The sequence below is a fragment of the Takifugu flavidus genome, chromosome 17 (genome assembly GCF_003711565.1).
Source record: "Takifugu flavidus isolate HTHZ2018 chromosome 17, ASM371156v2, whole genome shotgun sequence".
NCBI lineage: Eukaryota > Metazoa > Chordata > Actinopteri > Tetraodontiformes > Tetraodontidae > Takifugu > Takifugu flavidus.
In genome coordinates this window covers 6,343,034-6,364,534 of record NC_079536.1, presented here as the reverse complement: position 1 = coordinate 6,364,534, position 21,501 = coordinate 6,343,034, and the positions used below count along the sequence as shown (strand labels likewise).

Below are 21,501 nucleotides of genomic sequence, written 5' to 3'. Positions count from 1 at the left end.
CTTAATATGGGACTAAAACCAAGAGGAACTCAGGACACTCAGGTTGCCTGAAGCATGTAGAGATATACCTTTATGACAACACGCTCCTCGCCATGGCGATATTCTATTTCACTCTGGTCTGTACATGAATAAAATACGTCTACACGTGTAAAAAAAAAACACTGTCTGGTCATTAGCCACCGCCAGACGGAGATTACATCTTTGCATTTGTCATAAAATACGAACACAAAGGTTTCCTTGAAAGACAACCACTGAGTTTTGATGAGTCATCTGACCCAGGTCTCTTGGGGCCAGGGCCACCACAAGGGCCTTAACACGTATACAGTGTAGTCTTGCCTTTGAAAAGGTCTCCATCTGCAACAGTGACCACATTATGGTTGAGGAGAATCAGGCTTGTGGGTACACACAGACATGACAATCGGACCGCTGTTCATGCACCAACACTCCAAGGTCGCACAAGTCAACCGCACCCGCCCCAGTTTGGACTCGCTGAGCCTCAGCAGTGACTGTTATGTGGATTTTAAAGAAAAAAAAACTCACAATCAGTCAGAGATCACGACAGGATTTATCTTCATGCATCCAATGTGTAATCCAGGACTTGGAACAACATTAAATATGTCGGCATGATGTTTTAAAGGATCACAAGAGCATCTGGTTATCCCAGTATTTATCTTTCTCTTTCAAACTTTGGAGTTACCAGAATGTATGAGCAATCTCTACGTCATCCATCATTAAAATCGAGACGCAAAACGCAACCATGCGGGGAAAGCACGATACAAACACGTGTCTGCGTGTGCGTCGTTTAAAAGGCGCAAGAATACCAATAAATGGCCACGGCAAACATTTGGGACAGAAATGACTGATTTAACCCAGACAGGCTACAGCTCAGCGTCCACGGCTCCTGCCAAAGCTTACAGCCTCAAATAATGATGAGGTTTTCTGCTTTACAATGTTAAGAATCATAGTCAAAACTATTTAAAGTTCGTGCATCATAAGCGTCATCCGTGGCACAAAATCAGGTGGAGGGAAAACGATTTTAATTAGCTAATGGTTGACACAAACGAACACGAATCCCGTAGTGGCACATAATGTTTATTTTCGGTAAAAACAAACAAAAAAAAAAACAACTCACCACTAATTTTCAGGACTTTGTCGACTGCTACGCGTGTGCTTTTACCGTTTGACGCAATTACGTCAATTAAGATGAGGCCGGAAGTACGATTTATTTTTAAATGTATTTAATGATAACTAAATTAATGGAAAATTGAGACCGTTACAGTATTTTTAAACATGATAACATTACCTCTGCATTAAACAATGGGTTAACAATAACATTTAAAAAAAATCACTTTACTTCATAATCTGGAGTGCCTTTCATTATCTCTGTAGTTTGCAGATTATAAACCCTTAAATGGGTTTGCAGAGCAGCTGTATTAGGAATGTGGTAACTTTCATCTTCCACCATATATGTATTTCTGCTGAACATCAGGAGAAATCCCTGTCTGATTAAGAACTAGGTCACTCTGCTGACCAGTGAGGGTGGTTTAAGTCTCCCGTTAAGTTCAGAGGTATCTGCTGCCATTCCTGGGTGGCCACTGCAGCAGCTTTAAAGGAACACCTGCAAAAACCCTGCACAGAAACCCTGCTTGAAGAAGACACGGAGGGTTCCCTGTACCACAAAATGACATTAATGTTGAGAAACTTGACTTCTCTGATGCTCAAAACTGCCTCTGACATGTATATGCAGTTTAACCTAAATGGTAATCAGCAAAATGAACAAACACAATCTGTAGAATAACCATGTGGCTATGATTAGAAATATGATAGGATTCAAGATGTGGTTAGAGCAGATCAGTAATGGCCCCAGCGCTTTATTTTCACTCTATAAGTTGTGACTTTCAGAGATAGACAGGCAGAGGAAAAGCATTGGAGCGCTCTCTTTGTGGGACATCTGTGGCAGTAATTGTAGTCTTCATCTTTCCAGACTGTCTTGTCTGCTTCCAGAACGCTGCATGCCTTGATATTTTGTTGACAACAAATGAAAGGCTGGATGAGACATTTGAACTGAAGGAAAATATTGGTAGCATAAACACAGTTAGCGTACAAGCCAGCTGCAGAGCACCAACAGATGGCGATGAAAATGAAAAATTTAAACGGGACCATTTCGGAGAGAAAGCTCATTGTGGCACGAAGATGATATTGGAGCTGTGCGTGTGATAGAGGTGCTGACTCGGCCTGGTTGACCGAGGTGTGTTTAGCAGAGCTTGAAAAGCTGCCGGTGGACTGTCCCACAGGAAGCTGTAAATGGGACGTTCCGGCGCGCCTGTGGCATGTTTTCAGAGCTGGTGTCAGCCGTACGACACTCAGACGGCCGCAGTTTAACACGGAAAAACACACTTGTGCAACAGAGTTATGGTGAGAACGGATTTGTGTGCGTCTGAGAGGCCTGCGGTGAGATGAAATTTGTCTCCAGAAGAGTCAGGATTAACCAGAGACTGTGCTGATGACACAAATCTGAGGAGTTGAGCCATTTTACGGGCAAAAATGCAATGTAACCATGTGCACCATTTTTTTTTAATAGCATTCGTTCGTTTTACAGTGCATATCAATAAAGGATGAAACATTAGTGTGCTGCCCTCAGAGTTTAAATATGCACAAGGCTTAGAAAAGGATTCCGAACAACAAAATGTATGCATCTCATCTGGACCCTACATTTAAGTTCAACAGCATGCTATAAAGCAAACAAAAATAAAGAGTGATGCTCTATACTGTGCAGTGCTGTCACATCTCCTCCTCAGCTACAGTACAATATCTATGAAATATCTGTGAAAAAAGTATACAATCTTTTTGTTTTCATTCACAGGGGTTATAAAAATAATCGTCTCTGTACAGGTATTCAAAATGTCCAGCGTTTTGCATAATTGTCTGGTGGACTCGCAGCCTCCGCTCTTCATCACGATAGGCCTGTAAACACAGCACAAGGCAGAAACATCAGTTCCCTAGAAACAAACATCGGACAAATGTAACCGCTAATAAATCATCGCCGCGGTAATAGCTATAAAAGATGAAACAGCTCGCGGACAAACGTGAGGTGGAAAATGAGGCCCACCGTTGCCCGGTTTGGTTTCCAGCGACCGTATTTCACAACAGCTCCTGCAGCAGAGAGTTTCTGTTGCCGCGGCAATGCCCTGGTCTCTTTGGTTGCAAACCGGCGGCAGTTTGGCTCTCAGATGTGCCTCCAGGCTGGCACACTGACACTGGGAGTTGTGGGCACCTCAACAGCCACAAGAAGGGGAACCGCAGACAACCTCGAACCAGACAGACTTTCTCTTTCTTCCAAATGGTGATGCAGACGTTCGTCGCCGCCCGCAACGTGTAAACTCACAACCCAAGTGACTCAATGGAACAGCGTTCCTCCACCAATCACATTCCGTGCCCTCCATTTTGCCTGGATGCGCTATAAATAAGGGTGGAGGCTTCTATATTAAGTCACCCCTGGTCACATGTTGTGATTCTGCAGTCACCCAAACTCTGACAGTTCCTAACAACGACAGAATACCGACATATCTGAGGTCTTGGTCTGCTCTCACCTGAAAACACAGATCTCGTGTTTGCGTCTCGGACGCCACCTGTGGAAACACAGAAGCCAGGAATTACTTCAAGATGGACATAGAACAAGCACACATGTGGCCTTATAAGGATGTTCAAAACCTCATTATTTGACTACAATCAACAAAGATAAGTTTGTTTCCAGCTTGCAGGTTCAACAAAGGCTCTAAAACTTGAGCTTGTTGGGGTTCCCCAATTATAGGTGTGGAAAAACTCATCCTGATCATGTGACCTCATTCCTGTTTGGTCCCAGATATCTGGCTGTTAGGACCAGTTTCTACTGATGGAAATTTGCTTGAGCCAATCAGTCAAATCCGGTTGAAATAATCATCTTTTTCTCCAGCAGGTTCATATTTGTTCCTGCACCAAAATCATTTAAAATACCATTGATTGACTGGATCTGGCGCCAACAACTGCAGGTTCCTGAGTAATTTTATGAGATGTGAAAACCAGGTTGAACATCTGGAAGGTCACGCCGATACACAGGTTAAGACAGAAAGATCAGGCCAAAACAAACGGGATGATTTTAACCATAATACCATAATAATATCGGATTTTCCAGCATTTATGGGTAAAACATGCTATGTTTGGCATTACTGAAAGGTTTCTAAAACAGAAGTGAGTAGTTTAGAGTGGATGAATGAGCTCCTGTAGGTACGGAGCTCAGGGTTTCTGCGCTTGGCGAAGCCAAAAACTTTATTACCTTGTGATTTACGTGTCGGCGGTGTAGATGTAGCTGCTGTTTATGTCCAAAGGGTAAACATGTCACAGAAGTGAAACAAGCCTGCGGTGCTGCCGTTAAAAGAGTGGCGTGAACACAAAATATATCAAACTACTGATCTGTGACTCCTTTATGCAGTGACGGCTGTATAATGCACGCTAGCATATAGAGTTATGTCCAATCTACATGTTTATGTTCGTTCATTTACACTGTTGTGAATGTGATCACAGCAGCCATTTGTATCTGTTAAACAGCAAAAACACACTTCTTTCATCTTCCTCGGGGTATATGCATTTGTCCTAACATGGAAGTTTGTAGAATAACAGGAAATAGCTATGGATTATTTAGCCCAAACAATACCGTTGGCGCCAGGTCAGACACATCTGTTGTGATACTGGGGAAAAACGATGTCACTGTGCTAATGAAATTAGCTCCATACTGACTGACTCAGGTACACAGCTGGACTGGAACGTGCAACACAAACTTCATTACTGACACGTCCGCACTCGCAAAAGAAAGGGTCGTAATAAAAACTGGATTTTCTGTGAACCCGTACGAAGGCAACAGCGGTTCTGCAAAAACAGCGCTGACGTTGTACTCTGACAAATACAATTGATCAAATTGGTCAATCACATGATCTACAAGCCCTGTGGCCTTCGGCCCGTCCCAGACGAAAGCCAAAAACTGCTTTGTCACGTTCTGCGGCTGCTGTAGCTCTTTCTCCCCCCCTGACAGCCTCTCTCTCCCTTCAGTTTGTGCCTCAAGTCCTTTCCCAACATGCTATTACTCACGCCAGCGCTTGGAGCAGCCCCCCCAAGGGCAATTAGGAAAGTGTATGTTTATTTTGCAAGATACACATTTGGCAACACAATAACTCTCTAAAGGAACTTTTCAGGAAGGTTCCATTTCCATGTGACAGCAATTTGCCTGCCTGACCTTTTGTTTAACCAGAATTCGCCAGTTATGACGTCAGTGAAAGCTGTTTTTTCACACATGCGCTTCGTTTTCAATGTGGAATGAGCGCTGTTTTGTTTACCGGAGAACTGCGGAACAGTTGATTAAAGAACAATTCCGTACTCATTTACAATCTTTGGCCTCTTAAGATCACATCAGGGTCATCTCAGCAGGGACGGGGGGTCACCTTTTCAATTATATCACTAATTTTGCAAAAATTGACATCCTGTAACCTTCCTTATTTTTGCTTCTGCAGCTTCTTCGCGTTCCTTTGTTGTCCTTTTTGTGGTATAATTTTCATTGTTTGTTTTTACTATTGCTTAAAATCTAGAGCCTTTAGTGTCCTGAAAGGTCCACAAATTCAACATTTCATCCCCCACCATGATAAATGTGTTTATCCAAGTTGTTTGGTGTGTGCGACTACTGTTGAGGGCATATTTATCTTTGAAACTCAGGCCCAGTCCCACATGAAAGGTCCTACGGCTTTAAGGAAAAATGTTGCTCCAGAGAGGTTTCATCACTTAAAGCTCCAGAACGATCAATTTGACGGCTCGCTCACGGACCCTCAGCGAATTGAGGAATTGAAACTGTCGGAGGTGAGATTTCATTCCAGGATAACGTGTTGTGCTGTATCGCGGCCAGACCACGGGGATCGGATTTACTACTTTCATGCAAAGTTTATGTGTACCAACAGGATTTGGTGGAGAAAGAGCTTTCAAACAATGCCAGGAAAGTAAATTTTACATGTTGTCTTTTTGCTCCGATGCCCCCAGGGTCCATCTCAACTCTCAGATGTGGAAATATTTTACCATGTCAGCGGTTGTGCGCCATCCCGACCTTTTGCAAGAAGCGTTTGGCTATTAATCTTCACTTTAAAACAGATCCTTCTTAGTTACCATCATAGGCTGTCGTACAGTAATGAAGAGACTTTTGCACCTGAGGAAAAGAGGGGAATTTAAACTCAGACATGCGATTTGTCACATGAAGGAAGAACTGACTGGCTCATCCATCTTTGGCCACTTTGAGTGGCCTTAAATATACCTGTAACATCAACACAGAACTACAGTTCACAAGTTCAGCAGGTTTTGCCTCTGGAAAGACTTCTGTTGTCATTTTCCTGTTTGCGCAGCACTTTTGCATATTTGTTTACTTAAATCGTAGCGGTCGAGCGCTCTCAGCCACCGGACTTTGAGCAGCTTCCAGCAGCCGAAGGCAACTATGAGTGTGTGCTCTCTGAAACCTCAGAGTATATAGAATTTAATTTATGGAGGGGAAGGGGGGTCCAGAAGGAAGAAATGGGTGTTGAACTCACTCTTGTCCTGCTCGGGAGGGTCCAGGATGTCACTGTCCGTGTCACTGGGGATATGCCACGGCTGCCTGATCGCCTGTAACTGCTGGTAAAACTCATCCTGAGGTGAAAAGATGGAGAAAACATGAAGGGAGATCAATCCAATCTGACAGAGTAAATAGAAATATGTTTTTAACCCGGCTGCACAATTGTGGGTCAGTTTTGCAATAGTCAATTGGAACCTATTTTTAGGCTCAAAAGACATATCATACCTTTAATCCTCAACTTAATCATCTAAACAGGCCTCATTAGTGGCTTCTGCAAGGGCCCAGATGGCTGCAAGAAATCCAGACTGTGTGCTAACTTTGTTTTGGATAATCTCTGGCGATGTCAGCTAGCATGAATGTCAGTGTTCAAAATCTCTGCCCGCGATTATCAAAGCCTTCAAAAAGGTCTTACATTTAACAGGGTTGCTGTTTAATGTATCATGAAAGAACTATAAGAAAAAAGGGTCCCACTGAAAGGTCTCCTTTAATGCCAGACTCGTTTTTCCACAATCAAATGACAAACTACTGTACGGACCTCCACGAGCCTGCAATAAACCTCACACGAAGCGTGTTTCTGAGTGTGCGCACATGTGTGAGAGTGTGCGTTCTGGTCCTCTCATCCACGATCCTACTTCATAAATGCTCTCATGTTCAGCTTTACTTCAACGTGTTCGACACTCAGAGAGGAAACTACATTTTATAGTTTAATATAAGGGTTTTCTAGCAGAAATGCGCAGAATTACAGCAAACCTTATTATATAGTCTTTTTAACAACAAGGAATTCAGCTAAAACGTAAAGCTCTCAGTTTAGGGTCTTACCTCAGACAGATAGGCACGTAAGCTAGCACCAAGGCTGTCCATTGTGCTCAGTCCAGGCGGGGTGAGCAGCGGTCGTGGATGTATGGGCTGACTTGTGGGTGTCACAGGGCGGCTCCGTGACCTCCTGAAGGTCACCTCTTTATGAGATCCCGGGTTAAAGTTGGAGCGTGTCAGTAAACTATTTGGTGTCAGGGGCCTGCTGGGTGTTCTGGGTGTTTGAGTTCTGCTCCCAGGGTTGCTAGGAGATTTAGTTCTACCCATGAAGAGAGAGGAGGATTTGGGGCTGAGCAAAGGGAGGCCGACGCCGCATGTCTTGCCCGACAGACTGCCCACCGGAGACTGGGGTCTAGAGAGCAGGCTGGTAAGAGGGAGTGTGTCGGGTAGCGCTCTGTGCCGCAGGGGGCTGTGGAGCAGACTGCTGTCGGGATTAGCGGTGCTCCGGCTGGTCAGCTTTCCTACTTCTGCCAGTTTGGCTAAATCTTTTTCAACCTCTGTTGGGGATAGGACAGGGAAGAAGTTAAAATCCAGATTCAAGGTCAACAGAAAGGTGAATTTGTCTGCTTTTAAATCACCTTTTCAACCTTTAGACACAAGATAAAGCCTGTAACCTTTACATATTCAGACACTGCGCATGAGGTTGGTAATGTTAAAGCGGGCGGGATTGTTGGTTTTATCTCATCTGGCCGACGATGACAATATTTACAGCCCCTGTCATTTGGGGTCCAGCCCGTTTCCTCTGTCGGAAAAAAAAATCCAAACGGATGCAGTTTAAAAACAGCCTGAAAAAACACATTTGTTTGCCTCCCTGGTAGTCTCCAAACACTTCTGTTTAGTGAAAGAGCCATCCAGCCAACTTCAGCCATCAACAACTGGCTCATTTTTTCCATGTTTCGTGCTTTTTTTTGTACGAGACTCCAGCGATCCAGAGTCAAACAAACCAGTCTGGGATTTATCATTTGAGCATAATTTCAGGGACGACTCACCAGAAGTGAATACTTGTGGAAAACTGTATATGTGTGACGTTAAATAAATAACAAAGAGTAGACAAATACATCACTATCTCTTCAGAGAATGGGACAAAACTATTTCCCGAGGCATAAACACCTACGAGCACTTCTCTGAAGTTCAGACGAAGCGTCCTTCAGAGGCACTTGTCCTTTCTGAAGGTTAGAGGATAGTTAGCTGTCGGGGCAGATTGTGACAGAAGCCCTGGGCCTTTAGCAGAGCTACCAAAAGTAAGGTGGAAAACAATAAATCATTTTCTCTCTAAGGAAGGAAAGTAATTCCCAATAGCATTAAGAACTTCTAAATTTAGGCTCCACGTATGCTAACTTTCCCAGTCGATTCCTGTAACTGCCCACGTGGTGACTCATGTTATTACTCTATTATAAACAGGACGCGTTCGCTTGTAATTGTTCCTGATGGGTGACAAACACCATGTGTTTCTGTTGTGAAATCTTTCTCGCTTCTTTAAACGGTTGCTCCACATCCGACTTTACCGTAAACGGTAGCCTTTCCCCGACTTCCCAGTATTAGAAGCAGACAATAAATAACCAGGAGCAGCTTGATGTTTATTTTCCGCACATGGCGACCGATTATCCGCCTTAGTCGACGATGATTCTTTGTTAGACTTAGTTGCTCTTTTTTTAATAACGTTGTGGTTGAGATGAAATTCACTATGGAGAAAATGAAGCGGGTTTCCATGCAGCCTGCAGTCCACACGGTCAAAACAAGCTTCTGGGAGCGTTTGCTAGTTGGAAAGTTTATCTGATGGGTTCGCTGGAGGCATGCTGGTGTTACCCACTCGTTTCAGTGTTTAAGCTAAGCTATTTAACAGCAGGCTACACACGCACACATTTAAAATTTGTTATGAGGGGAAATTACACAAAGAAAAGTAGCCAAACTCTTTATAATAGCAATTATATGTCAGAACTCTCTAAAGCTTTTTAGTATTTCAAGTAAAAATATGGATTATGTGGAGGTGCACATTCTTACTGTGGCGTTAAAAAAGAATGAATATTGGCAGTGTGGACTTGTGTGTGAATCAAAGCTATATCTGTAGTGTTAAATATCAAAAAGTGTTAATAATCCGAAGGACTGGCGTGGGGAGCCTGGAAAAATCCTTGAGCCCTGGTAACCGAGAGTCTGATCATATGTTTTTGGCTCTGAAGTGGGAAACTTTTCTAACTCATTCGTGGCGGCTGAAGCCGTACTATTGAACATGGACGCAGCAAGAGGTTTGACACGTTTTACAAAATGGAAAAAGGGGGGGGGGATGGAACCAAATGTATTAGCAATGCAATAGCTATTTGAATAGAACTCATTAAAAAAAACCTCTTTTAAACAAATTCTATTGAATAAATCTATCAGGGCAGGGATTTGTTTATTATTAAATTGATCCTATTCCATTGGAAGGCAGTCGGGGAGACGTTTCGCAGCCAAATAATCGGTGAAACAATGTGAGATGAAAAGTGAGACCTTGGCTCCAAATGTGGAACATATTAGCAGCTAATGAAGGCTTGAAAGAGTCGAATTAGCTTGTGGAACAGCTTCACAAAGGCCTGCTGGGAACCCTTAGGCTAAAAGTATTGGTAACAGTGTGAAGTTAATAGAAATGAAGGCCTTCGTAGGGACACAAAGGCCTTACGAAGAGAACCGGCGATACGCCGACGTCGCGAGACGATCTGGTATTCTGTTCGAGGCTTTCGTCTGATTCCCATGTAAGGAGAATCTCTGAGTCATTCAGACATCAGATAAATTAGACACGGTCATAAAAATAAACCATTCTGAAAATGCGGCACAGATGCCATTCCCAGAGAAAAGTGAGTCTTGGGTTGAATTCCTGAAAAGTTTGTCCTTTTTTCCCCTATTCAGTCTCAATGGGAAAGAACTCCGCATTGAAAGTAGTGCATTCCTATGTCTGAAGCCTCATTCCCTGCGTGCAAAGGTGCACGTTTTACCTCCCGCTGTGGTGATTAAAGGCCAACAAACACATATACAGCACACACAGACATACCATACCACACAGAAGTGATGCCTACCAGCGAGCTGTCTGCCCATGTTCTCCAGCTCTTTTGAAAAGAGGGGGTCACCCAGTAGCAGGCCTGTCTGCCCGACAGCGCTCCCGCCTCTCACAGCCTTCAGATCAGCGTCCCAGACAGCCTGACGCTTGTTAGCGAGAACAGAGAGGAGAGAAAGTCACATTAGGCGGGGGACCCTTCAATTAGCGCTTTGTGTAATTTTCACATATACTGGAAATATCTGAGTTATATCTGCTGGGGGGGGGGGGAGAGGCAATTATCATTTTATGGGCTGTAGAAAAACTCAAAAAAGCCACAGCGAGTGAAGATTAAAGCTTGCGGCCTGCAGTGCACACACTCGGAGATAGAATGTCGGCGGTGGCTTGAGACATTTTTGCGCTAACTCTCGCTCGGTCTATAGGAGCTTGTAGTTTACACACAATGGTCTCTTGGCACACTGCCTGACAGCAACAAACCTAAACTAGCGGTTTACGGACGACAAATCGGCCATTCCAGGCCGACGATTTGCACACAAGGTATATTGGAGAAAATGAAGTTCAGGAAAGCAGACTGGATCACTTAGAAAGGGCGCTTTGGCCTGTTTTTCTCATCCCTCTTCCAGCACAGCTGTATGATTTAGATTGGGCCCTGTCAGGCAGAGAACTGGTTCCAAGTCCTGTAACGAGAGCGCGCCAACCCTTAGATTTACCGCTTTGACGGGACACAAGTGGCTGAACGATCGAGCACAGGTGAGAAATCCAATCTCCCCGTTTTACCAAGTTTGGATTACCCTGGATGAATTACGGTGGCCCTGATGCCAGATCTTACGTCACGCGTTGTGATAATGAGACAGAAGCGCTGACACCAGGATCCTGGCAGATAGCGTAACGTGCCTTCCAACTGCGCTCGAAGACAAACCTTTGATCGAGCGGACACCGAAAGCGCTTCAAAATTCTGAGAAAGTTGAAAATAAATCCATGCTGCTCTCCTGACAGGATTCCCAGGGTCCATGGCACTGGGTTTTCTTCTCCTTTACATGCATAATGCCCTCTGTGGCAGCCGCACCACAAGCCAGTCCATAATTACAGCCCTCTTACTACTACAAGGCAAATTGAACATAACAACTGGATCCCCTCCCCAATTTTATTCTGCTCCCTTTGATGGTATCCCCCCAAATCCAAGAGCATGACATCATTCTGGCCTGCTCGGTCGCTCTGGGTTGTCTTAGCTTAGGCAAACAAGGCCACCAACAAATTTCCAAATCCATTCCTACGACACTGATGTTATTAATAGGTATGCTGTAATTCTGCTGGAAAACCAAGTTGAGGTTTCACCCTGTTCTCCAGTCATCTTTCATAAAACTAACCGATACTTTGTAAGCTTCTCTTTTATCAGAAGGTTCGAACAAATGCATCTCTTTTACCCTCGGCGCTTTGGTCGGCTAAAACTGTAATCACGGCCATATATGCTGGAGACGGCAAACCAGAGACCGGGCTCACACAAACAAACAGGACCAAACAAACAGGACGGAGGCATTCTGCAAGCAATTTAGACCACATCAGCACATAAAACAGGCACGTAAAATGTTGACAATGTAGCTGTAATTTCCCAATAGCATGCAGAGCTTTTAAAACACCTTTGGGCTCATCGAGTCAAACTTTTCCCGCCTCCTAGTCAAAAACAAACATTTCATTCCTAAAACTAGGAGACAGAAGGCAGCACAGTCAGGAGAATGCCTGGAAGACCTTGAAGAGGACAGAGGAAAATGCCTTTTGGGAATGCTTCTGCTTCGCTACGCTAACAGAGGCTAAGCTCATGCTAAATTGATTCCACATTGAGCGAAAGAACGGATGATAGTTTAGAGTCCAATATTTTATAGTGTGCATGCGTGCAGCTGTACGTGTGTGGTCAGGGGGTAATAGTTGCCACAACCTGGGGTTTGGGCCAACGTTGCCCTCTGCGCTCAGAGGAAAACGTTGGGCTTAAGCACGCTCGTGGGTTCCCGAAACATTTTTGACAGATTCTCTTGTGGTCACGCACTGAGACTAACTCACAAGATTAGGTAGACCTGATTTAATCCCGTCCTTTTGGTTTTATGACGCCGCAGAAGAGCTTCCTTTAGCAAAGCGAAAGACGAGAGCAGGACGCAGAGTTCACTCCCTGGAAGATGGACTGGACCATTGCCTGCAGATCATCGGCTCATTACGCTCCGTGATGGAAACTTTCATCCGAAATGACCTGTTGTCTGAGTGACGAAGAGGAGATCTTGGCACATGAGCACGTTGGATATCAGATAGAGAGCGCTGAGCGCCGTCAGACTAAGTTGCTTTAATTCTAATAAAACAACGCATTTTTCCTTTTTAGTGATCGCCAGCTTTCTAAACATGCAAGAAAAGCTCATGTTTATCAAACATTTATGAATACAATATTCAGCCAATCTCCCGAACTCTCTTGATGAATTAACTCCAGGCGCATTTCTCCGTTTCCAAATAACGGCCTTGGAAGGACGCGGGGAGCGGTTTGAAATGAGTTCCTCTTGTTCTGGCTCACAGCACAATCACCTCATGGCTTTTGCGGACTGTGTAGGGCTCACCAGCTCAAAATCGTAGGATATGGATGATATACAGTTTATTTAAACATCACAGGAAGAGGTTGTGTGATGCATTTACCTCTCATTCATAAGACAGACAGCAGTAAACTGTGGTGGCATCATGCTGCTAACATTAGCCTGATGCTAGCTCGCTAGATGTTGCATTAATGGAATTAATCAGCTTCTTGGCGGAGAAAAGTAGGATGAAAAAACGGAAAAATAATGTTCAGGAGTGACTTGATCAAAGGGTATCATTGTTTAAAGTAGAATTGCAACAAGCCTCGCAGCATCTCACTTAAAATTCCATCGTAACGGCTGCATCCTGCATTGGGCCACTAACGGAATTCCAACATAAAACCATTTCCCTTGGCGCGTTTTACGAAGGTAGCGGCCGCGTAAAGTAAAACGCGAGTTAAATTAAATGATTGAATCATAAAATTCAACACTTATAAAAGGAAATTATACACTTTGGTGGAGCATAGGAGCTGGCTTTTAGTTTAAGAAAGCACTTTCATTTATTAGGCTATTATCACCTTCAGGAGCTAGCAGAGTTGGGGGGGGCTGCTTCATTTAGCAAAATTATCATTAATCCTGTTTACTTTCCAACATTAAAACTTTGACTGCCCAAACCAGGACAGAATGGAGTGCAAATATATGTGCAGAATGCAGGTTATGTAAGAAAAGATAGGTTTGATGATAAATTAGTGAGTAAATATCTGCATACCAATCTCCACAGAAGTTAAGGCCATTGTGCCCCCCCCCCCCCCCCATATATAGAGGCATTAAGTAGTTTTCCACACCATTTACTGATTGCAGCCTGAAGGCTCCTGAAGGACCAGTTAAAATAAGATTACAAATCTGCCTTTAAATCATAGCCAAGCACTTAAACACAGTTTTTAGCTGTAGCAGAGACATTTTTCACATCGTTTTAGCTACATTGTGGAGAAACGGCGCGAGCGGACGTACGGAATGTCGTTGCAGCGTCAAAATACATTTTCAATGTGGAAAACTTAAATCACGCTTGTTATAAAATCCACCCTCTCCTTCATCTGGTCGAACGACTGGGGGAACGCTTCACAATGGCATTCCGCTCTCGCAGTTTCTGTAATTTTTCAGTAGTGGCTTGTGTATTTGGCCTAATCCAGCAGACTTCCGACGACAGACTTTGATTCAGCGGGGCTCTCAGCCTCAGAACGTCTGCTCCCAGTTAGTCTGGAGCCTCTCTGCATCTGCTCCACACACGGAGCACTGCTTTGGCGCTGCTCCCCTAGTTTTTTTCACCATAAAACCCCTTGTCGAACACTTAGATTGAGCAATTATAATCCAAAAAAAGGTTGTGCGCTTTTTTTTTTTTGGAGGTTCATTATACAACATTAGCGGCGTCAAAGCTGACCGCTTTATTAACAGCATGTGAGCGGCTGGCTGTGCCACGTCGGGCCTCAATGGATTTCTACGCCCAAAGCCAGGGAGGTTATCACAAAGGCGTCTCATAGCTACGTGCGCTCCAGTAACAGAAATATCCTGTCACGCTCACAAAAAAATAGATTCTTTTATTTCAGGCTTTTCACGCAGGCGCCCTGAGAGACAGGAGGTAAAGTGATATCGGCGATTTCTTGCGTCTTTTATTTTAAAAAAATGCTTGGGGTGCTTTTTTTTTTTTAAACAAACAGCAGCTGACAAGCAAAGGGGGACGCTGTAATTGATGGCTGTAAAATAATCTTAATTGTTTGCTGATGGATGTCGGGAGGATACTTACAGAGGACGACACTTGAGATAAGGCCTCGCATTCCAGCGGTCGCCCCGGCAACACGTCCACCCCAGGCAACAGAGCTGCGCAGAAGAAAGGACGGCGGCGTCTATCAACAGAACACACAGGTATCGCGGCGTAACATTGGAGCTGCGCTGTGCAACGTACATGAGAGGTCAGGGACGGCCTGTTCGGGGACGTGAGGTCTGCGCTCCTCTTCAGATCGGCTCCCTGATAGACTGTCTCCCTGCAACCTGGGGACAACAGGCCGCACGTAAGCCACCGCGCACGGCTGCAGATCGCCCTCGGTGATCTTTTTTAGACAAGCCTGCAGTGTGTGTTTGGCAACTGAAAGCCAGATAAGAAAAATCTAAGCAAACGTCTGACGCGAGGAGGCCAGAGGGACGCGTTGAGTGAGTTTATGATGACTTCTAAGCGCCGTGCATTCCATTAACATTGAAATATTTCCTTCTTTTGTCACCATGTTTTGAAATTCTTCTAATTTTTTTGTATCGAGCTTGAGTGGAAACATCTCTGAGGGATTACGCCGTCTCCTAGATTTACACTCCCTCCCAACAGGGAGGAGAGCTGGGACGGAGAAAGCTTTAAGGGAGTTGAGCATTTTAGATGTGGCTTCACAGAAATTCTCCATCACCAGTGCAGAATTGAACACAGGCCTCCACGGAGCTGCTCTTCTCTCTACGCATTCCTGATAGAAACGCTTAAAAGGCTTCAGTGGAGATCCTCCGACGTCCGGGAGCTGCACCTCCGACTCTGCTCGCTCACCCGCCCACACGCGGGAGGTTCTGCGGCAGCAGCTCGTAGCCATGATTGAGTGCATGAAGTAGGAGAAGTCGATGCCGGACTGACCACAGCTGAGGCCCGAGAGACAGAGACGTGCCCACAACACACAGGCCACATGGAATTCCACACATCTACAAACCAGCAGTGAGCCGGAGGAAGCAGCCTGTTTCCTGACCTGCTGCTTTAGACTCCCACAGGCGGAGCAGAGGTACAACAGCCACAAAATAAAGCTCGCTATCAAGGTAACAATTAAATTACAATGATTTGCACCTCGTACGCTCCTGGAAATGAGGGGTCGGTCTGAAGCGCGGCAGCATACGGAAGCGGAAAATCGTAAAGAGGTGAAAACTTGGCTCCCTTTTTTTCCACCTTCTTGCTGTGGGTGTGAAAGCAATCGTCACCTCTGCTTCGAGCGCTACGCCGTAAATTCAACAGGCCGCGTCTCCTTCGATGGGCAGGAGGACGAAAGAAGCGCACGTGCGCTCGCTGACCCTCTCGGAGAGAAGAGAGAGAGACGATTGCGCAATTCAGAAAGTGTCAATTAGGATTACCCCTGTAAAAAATGATCTCCCCCCTCTGAGGCGATCTGTGTGTGAGAGGTTGTGTATGCACATGTCTTGTTTGTGGACTCGTGATCATCTGCACATGCACACGTGAACTCCCGTTCAACTTATGATCGAAGGACAATTTGTCTCCAGAAACCTACAAAAGAGACGAGGAAAGCAACACTTTTTCCGGCTAAATGAGCTGTTTACGGCCCAGCGAGCTGCCCAGAGATGACTGAGTGACCGCGACTTCTTCACCGAAATAATAATAATAATTAAAAAAAAACTTGGGAAAGATATTGTGGTCAGGTTAAAGAGGACAAAAGGGAAAATCTGGACTGCTCCAAAAGGAAAGTGAAAGACAGAAGACAGATGTCGAGCATTTTAGTCATAAAAAGGAAAAAAAAAAAGTCAGCGCGCGAGCCAAAAAGCCGTTCCAGTTACAGATGCTAACCCAGTGAGTCAAGGAAATCTAAAGGTATAAACTATCCCGCAGATTTAACAGCATCCTGTGAACCAAAGCTGATAAGCACCGTGAATGAAAGAAAAGTCGGAAGCAAACACGCCACGCGGACAGACGTGGGCCATGCGGGCGCACGGACGTCTGGCGTCTCATTGAGCAGATACCAGATTATCTGAGACTGGCATCAAGGTAAACTCCTGCCCACACCTGCCTCTGATCTCACACCCAAAAACCTGAAGCCCGGCCTCAGACCTGAAAAAAGATGAACAGTGTAACGTAGCGGCAGCCACGATGGATTTAGCTTTCAACCATTTTTACATTTTCCATGGAACACCTTGGTGGTCTAGTGGAGGTAGAAATGATGATGAGGGGATCATCCAGGCTTCCCCATGCTGAAATTCATTAGCTTCAGGGTGACGACCCTCTGACGCCATCCGAAAAGCAAATAAATGTTTAAGATTTGCTTGTTTGGATATTTAAACAGAACGGGCCTGGCTGCTGGCTGTACTGGAAAATATGCTGGAGGGACCTCAGATGATCTTCTTACTTGTTTAGTATGAGATACATTTCAAAGCAGAAGATGTCAGGCTGTTCCTCTGAAGCTGTGTTAGAACAGGCTCGACTTCACAGAGCTGTGTTGTGTAAGACAAAAAAACCCAAACTCTCTCCAAAAAAGGAGAAAGTGGAGACGTTTACCTGGCACACCTCGAGCAGATGTTGAGTGTAACTTTGGCCTGTGGCTCCTGCTGATAGGAGCTGCGCCCCTGGCTGAACTTGCAGCCGGATGGAGCCAAGCCCGTCACTCCCTCCATCCGCAGGTCATCCAGGTCCTCTGGCAGGGGCGGGAGGCAGGCGAGATGCAGGGAAAACCAGGACAACCAGGGGGAAAAAAGGAATGAGGGGACAGTCATCACAATTTGCTCTAGCCAACCTCAATATAATGATGAAAGAGTATTTAGAATTGAAAGAAAACTTGGGATGGGTGGAAAAGAAAAAGATCCAAACAAGAGCCGGAAATTCCACCCGCGTCCAACGCGTCGACCCTGTCTCCTCCAAGTGCAACGTCAGTGACGCTGGATATGAATATGACTTAGTTTTAGGTGCAGTCTTCTACTGTTGTCTTGTAACCTCTGTTTCACACCAAATCTGCCTTGTCTGAAAATTTACAGCTGTCCCTGTGGTGAAATGGAAACCATATGGGGGAAATGAGTGTTTGGAGATACACTGCTGAACAACTCTGCAAAGGTACTGAAATGTCTTCATTAACAGGCAAAAATCCATAATTTACTGCTGTAAAAGACAGTGTAGGTGCATGATGAGGGGGGAAAAGTAGACTATATTAAATAAAAGAACATCATTTAAAGGAAAACTCATTGTTTTCTGCACCAAAGAAAAGAAATTGTGATGATTCCTTCATGATAACTGTCAAAACAGAATTTTTCAATGAGTGAAGTGTCATCAGTGTACATGGATGAGAGTGTCACTCTGTGCTGTTGTGCAAGTGTGTGCGTGTGTGTGTGTTACATGAAACCAGCACTGATACTTAAAGATCGCGTTACTTTGCCCCTCTTTTGGGAGAAAAATATGGGCCTCACACCTTGAAAGGGGAGAATGCATGACTAATCTCCTGGATTAGATTAGATGACTCCTGCTCATGAGAAGCCTTCGCCTCCGTCCATCAGTGTGGCACCGAGCCAGGGAGCCCTACCGCCTTCCTTTACCATCGTAAAATCATTCTTATATCATCCCGAACAGCCCCCATCACCATTTAAGATAGATTGAAACAACTTAAATGTAATATACACTGGATTTAAATTAACAGGTTAGCGTAAATTAGCACGCTAAAATGTGCTAAACATAATACTGGTATGTTGTTCTCAATGTAATGGGACGATGTTGCTAATGAGGCTCAAGTGACCCCTGTGACCCTTTAAATGTAAACACGCCATTGGGATAAAGTGAAAAAATGAAGCACCGCATCATCAAACCATGTCAAAAATGTAAATCAGACTGGTGTTATCACACAGCCGTCTGAGAAACAGCACAGCTTTAAGGACGAAACATATCAGTAATACCCTCCAGCAGGGATATATTATATGTCCCATTCTTCACGGCGAGCAGCGGAGGCAGCGGGGAAAGGAGGCATCAGAGGGTGAGGCACTTCTCCCATCGTGGGAACTGCTCGAGTTCAGGCGTCCTTCTTTACGGCTTCTCCCGTCATCCATTTACACTCCTGGCTGCTGACTGATACAGCGTTCCAGATTCTCCCTGGGTCATTCCCCGCGATACAAATCATTACATGACACTTAGGAAGCGCTGATAGCCGCAGCTTTCAGGAAAATACCAAAAGAATAACAGCGAGGGGCTCCCTGAAAGAGAACATGACCTCGGCGCGCACAGCTGCTCGTCACCTTACCGCCTTTGTCTTGTTTCCTTCTGGCGGGATACAATAACACACTAATGGAGCGAGAGACCTCAGAGTCTGACAGGGGAGAAAGCTAATCTTGAAGGTCGCATGGGGTAAAAATCTGGAGCGCAGCTCACGCAGAGAACATATCAGGCCAAGTGCGACGCACAGCAGAGCGATCGGCATCAGTGTAACTTCATGTATGTGTGTTTCACACATTAGTCAAGTCCAATCACCCCCCCCACCCCCCATCCCCGAGCTTCCTGGTACTGACGGCTGTCTGGAAACGTGCAAACCGCTCATGAGAACGCATTGAAAAGTGCTAATGCGCGACTTTCCGACGCTCCCGAATGTGGCGTGAAAGCGACCAAATTGCTTTTGTATCGACGGTTTAAATCCCGGCCAAGCGTGGAATTCCACTTTGGGAGTGGGGGCCGCCTGTCATCTGCGTAACAGCAGTCTGAACCCCGGCCAAGGCAGCTTCTCCAAAACCCAAAAGTGTTTGGGGAAAAGGAGAAGTGACGGGGGCTCGCGCGCTACAAGCATGCGTGTGCTTATCGGGATGGCGTGGGCAGGCATGTAAACCGACTGACGGATGTTATGACTGCGTAATAAATACGTTGGACAATCTTACAGCAGCAGAAAAATCCGATTTCTGGAGTTATCAGATTATTCCTGCAAGCATGTGAACAGCATAATGCTGTTTAACTATCGGAAATCAGTTTAGCGCAACTAGATTTTGCTTCAGACCTCCGATGTGTGAATGTTAGCGTTATTTTGCTCTGTTACACTTGTGTATCCGTCAAGGGAAAATGGCCAAAAACGGAAGACACAAAAGACAACAAACATGGAGAATAAACATAGCCTGTCCTGCAGGTCTATTACGCTCCACATTTGGATGGCTGAAGCTAAGCCTGTAAAGACCGGGTGTTTTTAAACAACTGCAAGTGTGGGCGTGTTACGTCACAACTTAACGAAATCCGATAAATGGACTGAAAAATATAAAACCAGGCTTGTGGATTGGCACATCTCATGCATTTAAAAATGTCTGATTACTCAGGTTTACACAGGTTCAGTTTAGACTTCTCAGTGTCTTCCTACTTCATGGGAACCCGCCCCCCTCCCAACACACACACACACACACACACACACAATAGCACCCTTGTACGTCTACAGTGCGTCTCCTGTGAGACCAGTTTACCCTGAGACTGCCGCTGCCTCCCAGGCTTCTGTCTAGACACAACAACTGTCTGTCCGCACTTGCCCGTTCGTGGCGTTTCCACTCCCTGGGCACCGGGACGGCCATGCGTGCCCCCCCCTCCCACACACACACACACCCTACTGCCATCTAACCCTGATGTATGGCAGATAAATAAAAGGCCCAAACTGTGGGATGATGGCATGAAGCGAGGGTGGAGAGATGGAAACTATTTGAGCGATGCGAGCCCAACAAAGGCCCGGGCGACAAGGAATTCCGTGCCGCAATCACTCCATCACGGTAAATCCAGAAAGAGGCGTGCAGAGATAAGTGTTTGTGTGAGTTCCCCTTTCCCCGAGTTCCCGCTTGATTTAATGGTGTTTGGATAGAGTCTGGCTGTCTCTTCTTCTGCCCTCAGATGCTAAAAACGGAGCAGGGGTCGTAATTTGCGCACTTTCTTCGCCATAACTTAATAAACACCTTCTCAGGCGCGGCGCTGACAGAGGTGCGCCAGCCCACGTGTGGGGAAACAGGCGCCCTCGCACCTTTTCATCTCCTGCACCCAACCAGAGGCGCTTCACGGCCCTCCGGGAATTACAGCGTCTCGTGAAATAATTGAATTTTCCATTCTTTCACGAGCTGTGACGGCGTCTTGCCGCATAACTCCGGCCTCTAATTAATGGCCTGTAAGTGATAGATGCCTTGTTGTCGCACGCACACATGTGTGAGCGCCACGCAGATGAAACGGGGCACTGAGAGGGACACTGGCAGACCTCACACTTCTGCCCCCCCACACACACACACACACCAGCATTTGCTTTTCATTAGGCCCCGAGCGCACAGCCTCCACTTGGCGGTTAGCCGTCGCGCAGACATCTTTGATGTGAGTCGCAGTGGAGACGCAGTTGTTTAGCTTTGTAATAAAAACAATATTCCCACTTAGATTTTATAATTGCGTCTCGGTTTTCAACCCCGCCCCCGGGAAAAGCAGCTCCACAGCCTCCGCGAGGTCTGATCACTTTTTCAGGACCTACTAATAACCATCAAGATGACACATTAGAGCAGAGCCATGTGCATCGATCCGCCGCCAATCCCGCTTTCTGGGTTTCTGGTGACTTTTCCAGCTTCAAAGTTTCCGAACGATTTCTTTTTGGGGAGGAATTAACATCGGAGCTGTTTAAAAACCATTTCCATCACACCCAAAACATGGATGTGTCTGAACAAGAAGAGAGGCTTGGCAGCCGCGGCCGGCGGAGCAACAAAACAAAAAAACAAACATGCGTGATGAG

At 45.5% G+C, this 21,501-nt stretch overlaps 1 protein-coding gene across 3 annotated transcripts in view; it reads right to left on the bottom strand.

The window, feature by feature from the left end:
- Window positions 1-2,555: 2,555 nt before the first annotated feature.
- c17h8orf34 (chromosome 17 C8orf34 homolog) overlaps window positions 2,556-21,501 on the bottom strand; it is a 32,222-nt gene continuing 13,276 nt past the window's right edge. For 2 of the 3 annotated variants that reach the window (XM_057012595.1, XM_057012598.1), the window contains exons 8-15: window positions 17,304-17,439; window positions 14,964-15,049; window positions 14,805-14,878; window positions 10,480-10,606; window positions 7,439-7,929; window positions 6,597-6,693; window positions 3,591-3,629; window positions 2,556-2,964 (exon numbers count right to left, since the gene is read on the bottom strand). In XM_057012595.1, coding sequence (XP_056868575.1) covers window positions 2,954-2,964; window positions 3,591-3,629; window positions 6,597-6,693; window positions 7,439-7,929; window positions 10,480-10,606; window positions 14,805-14,878; window positions 14,964-15,049; window positions 17,304-17,439 — 1,061 coding nt within the window. In that variant the 3' untranslated portion in view covers window positions 2,556-2,953. The remainder of the gene's footprint in view (window positions 2,965-3,590; window positions 3,630-6,596; window positions 6,694-7,438; window positions 7,930-10,479; window positions 10,607-14,804; window positions 14,879-14,963; window positions 15,050-17,303; window positions 17,440-21,501) is intronic. The other variant, XM_057012597.1, reaches the window with a different exon arrangement.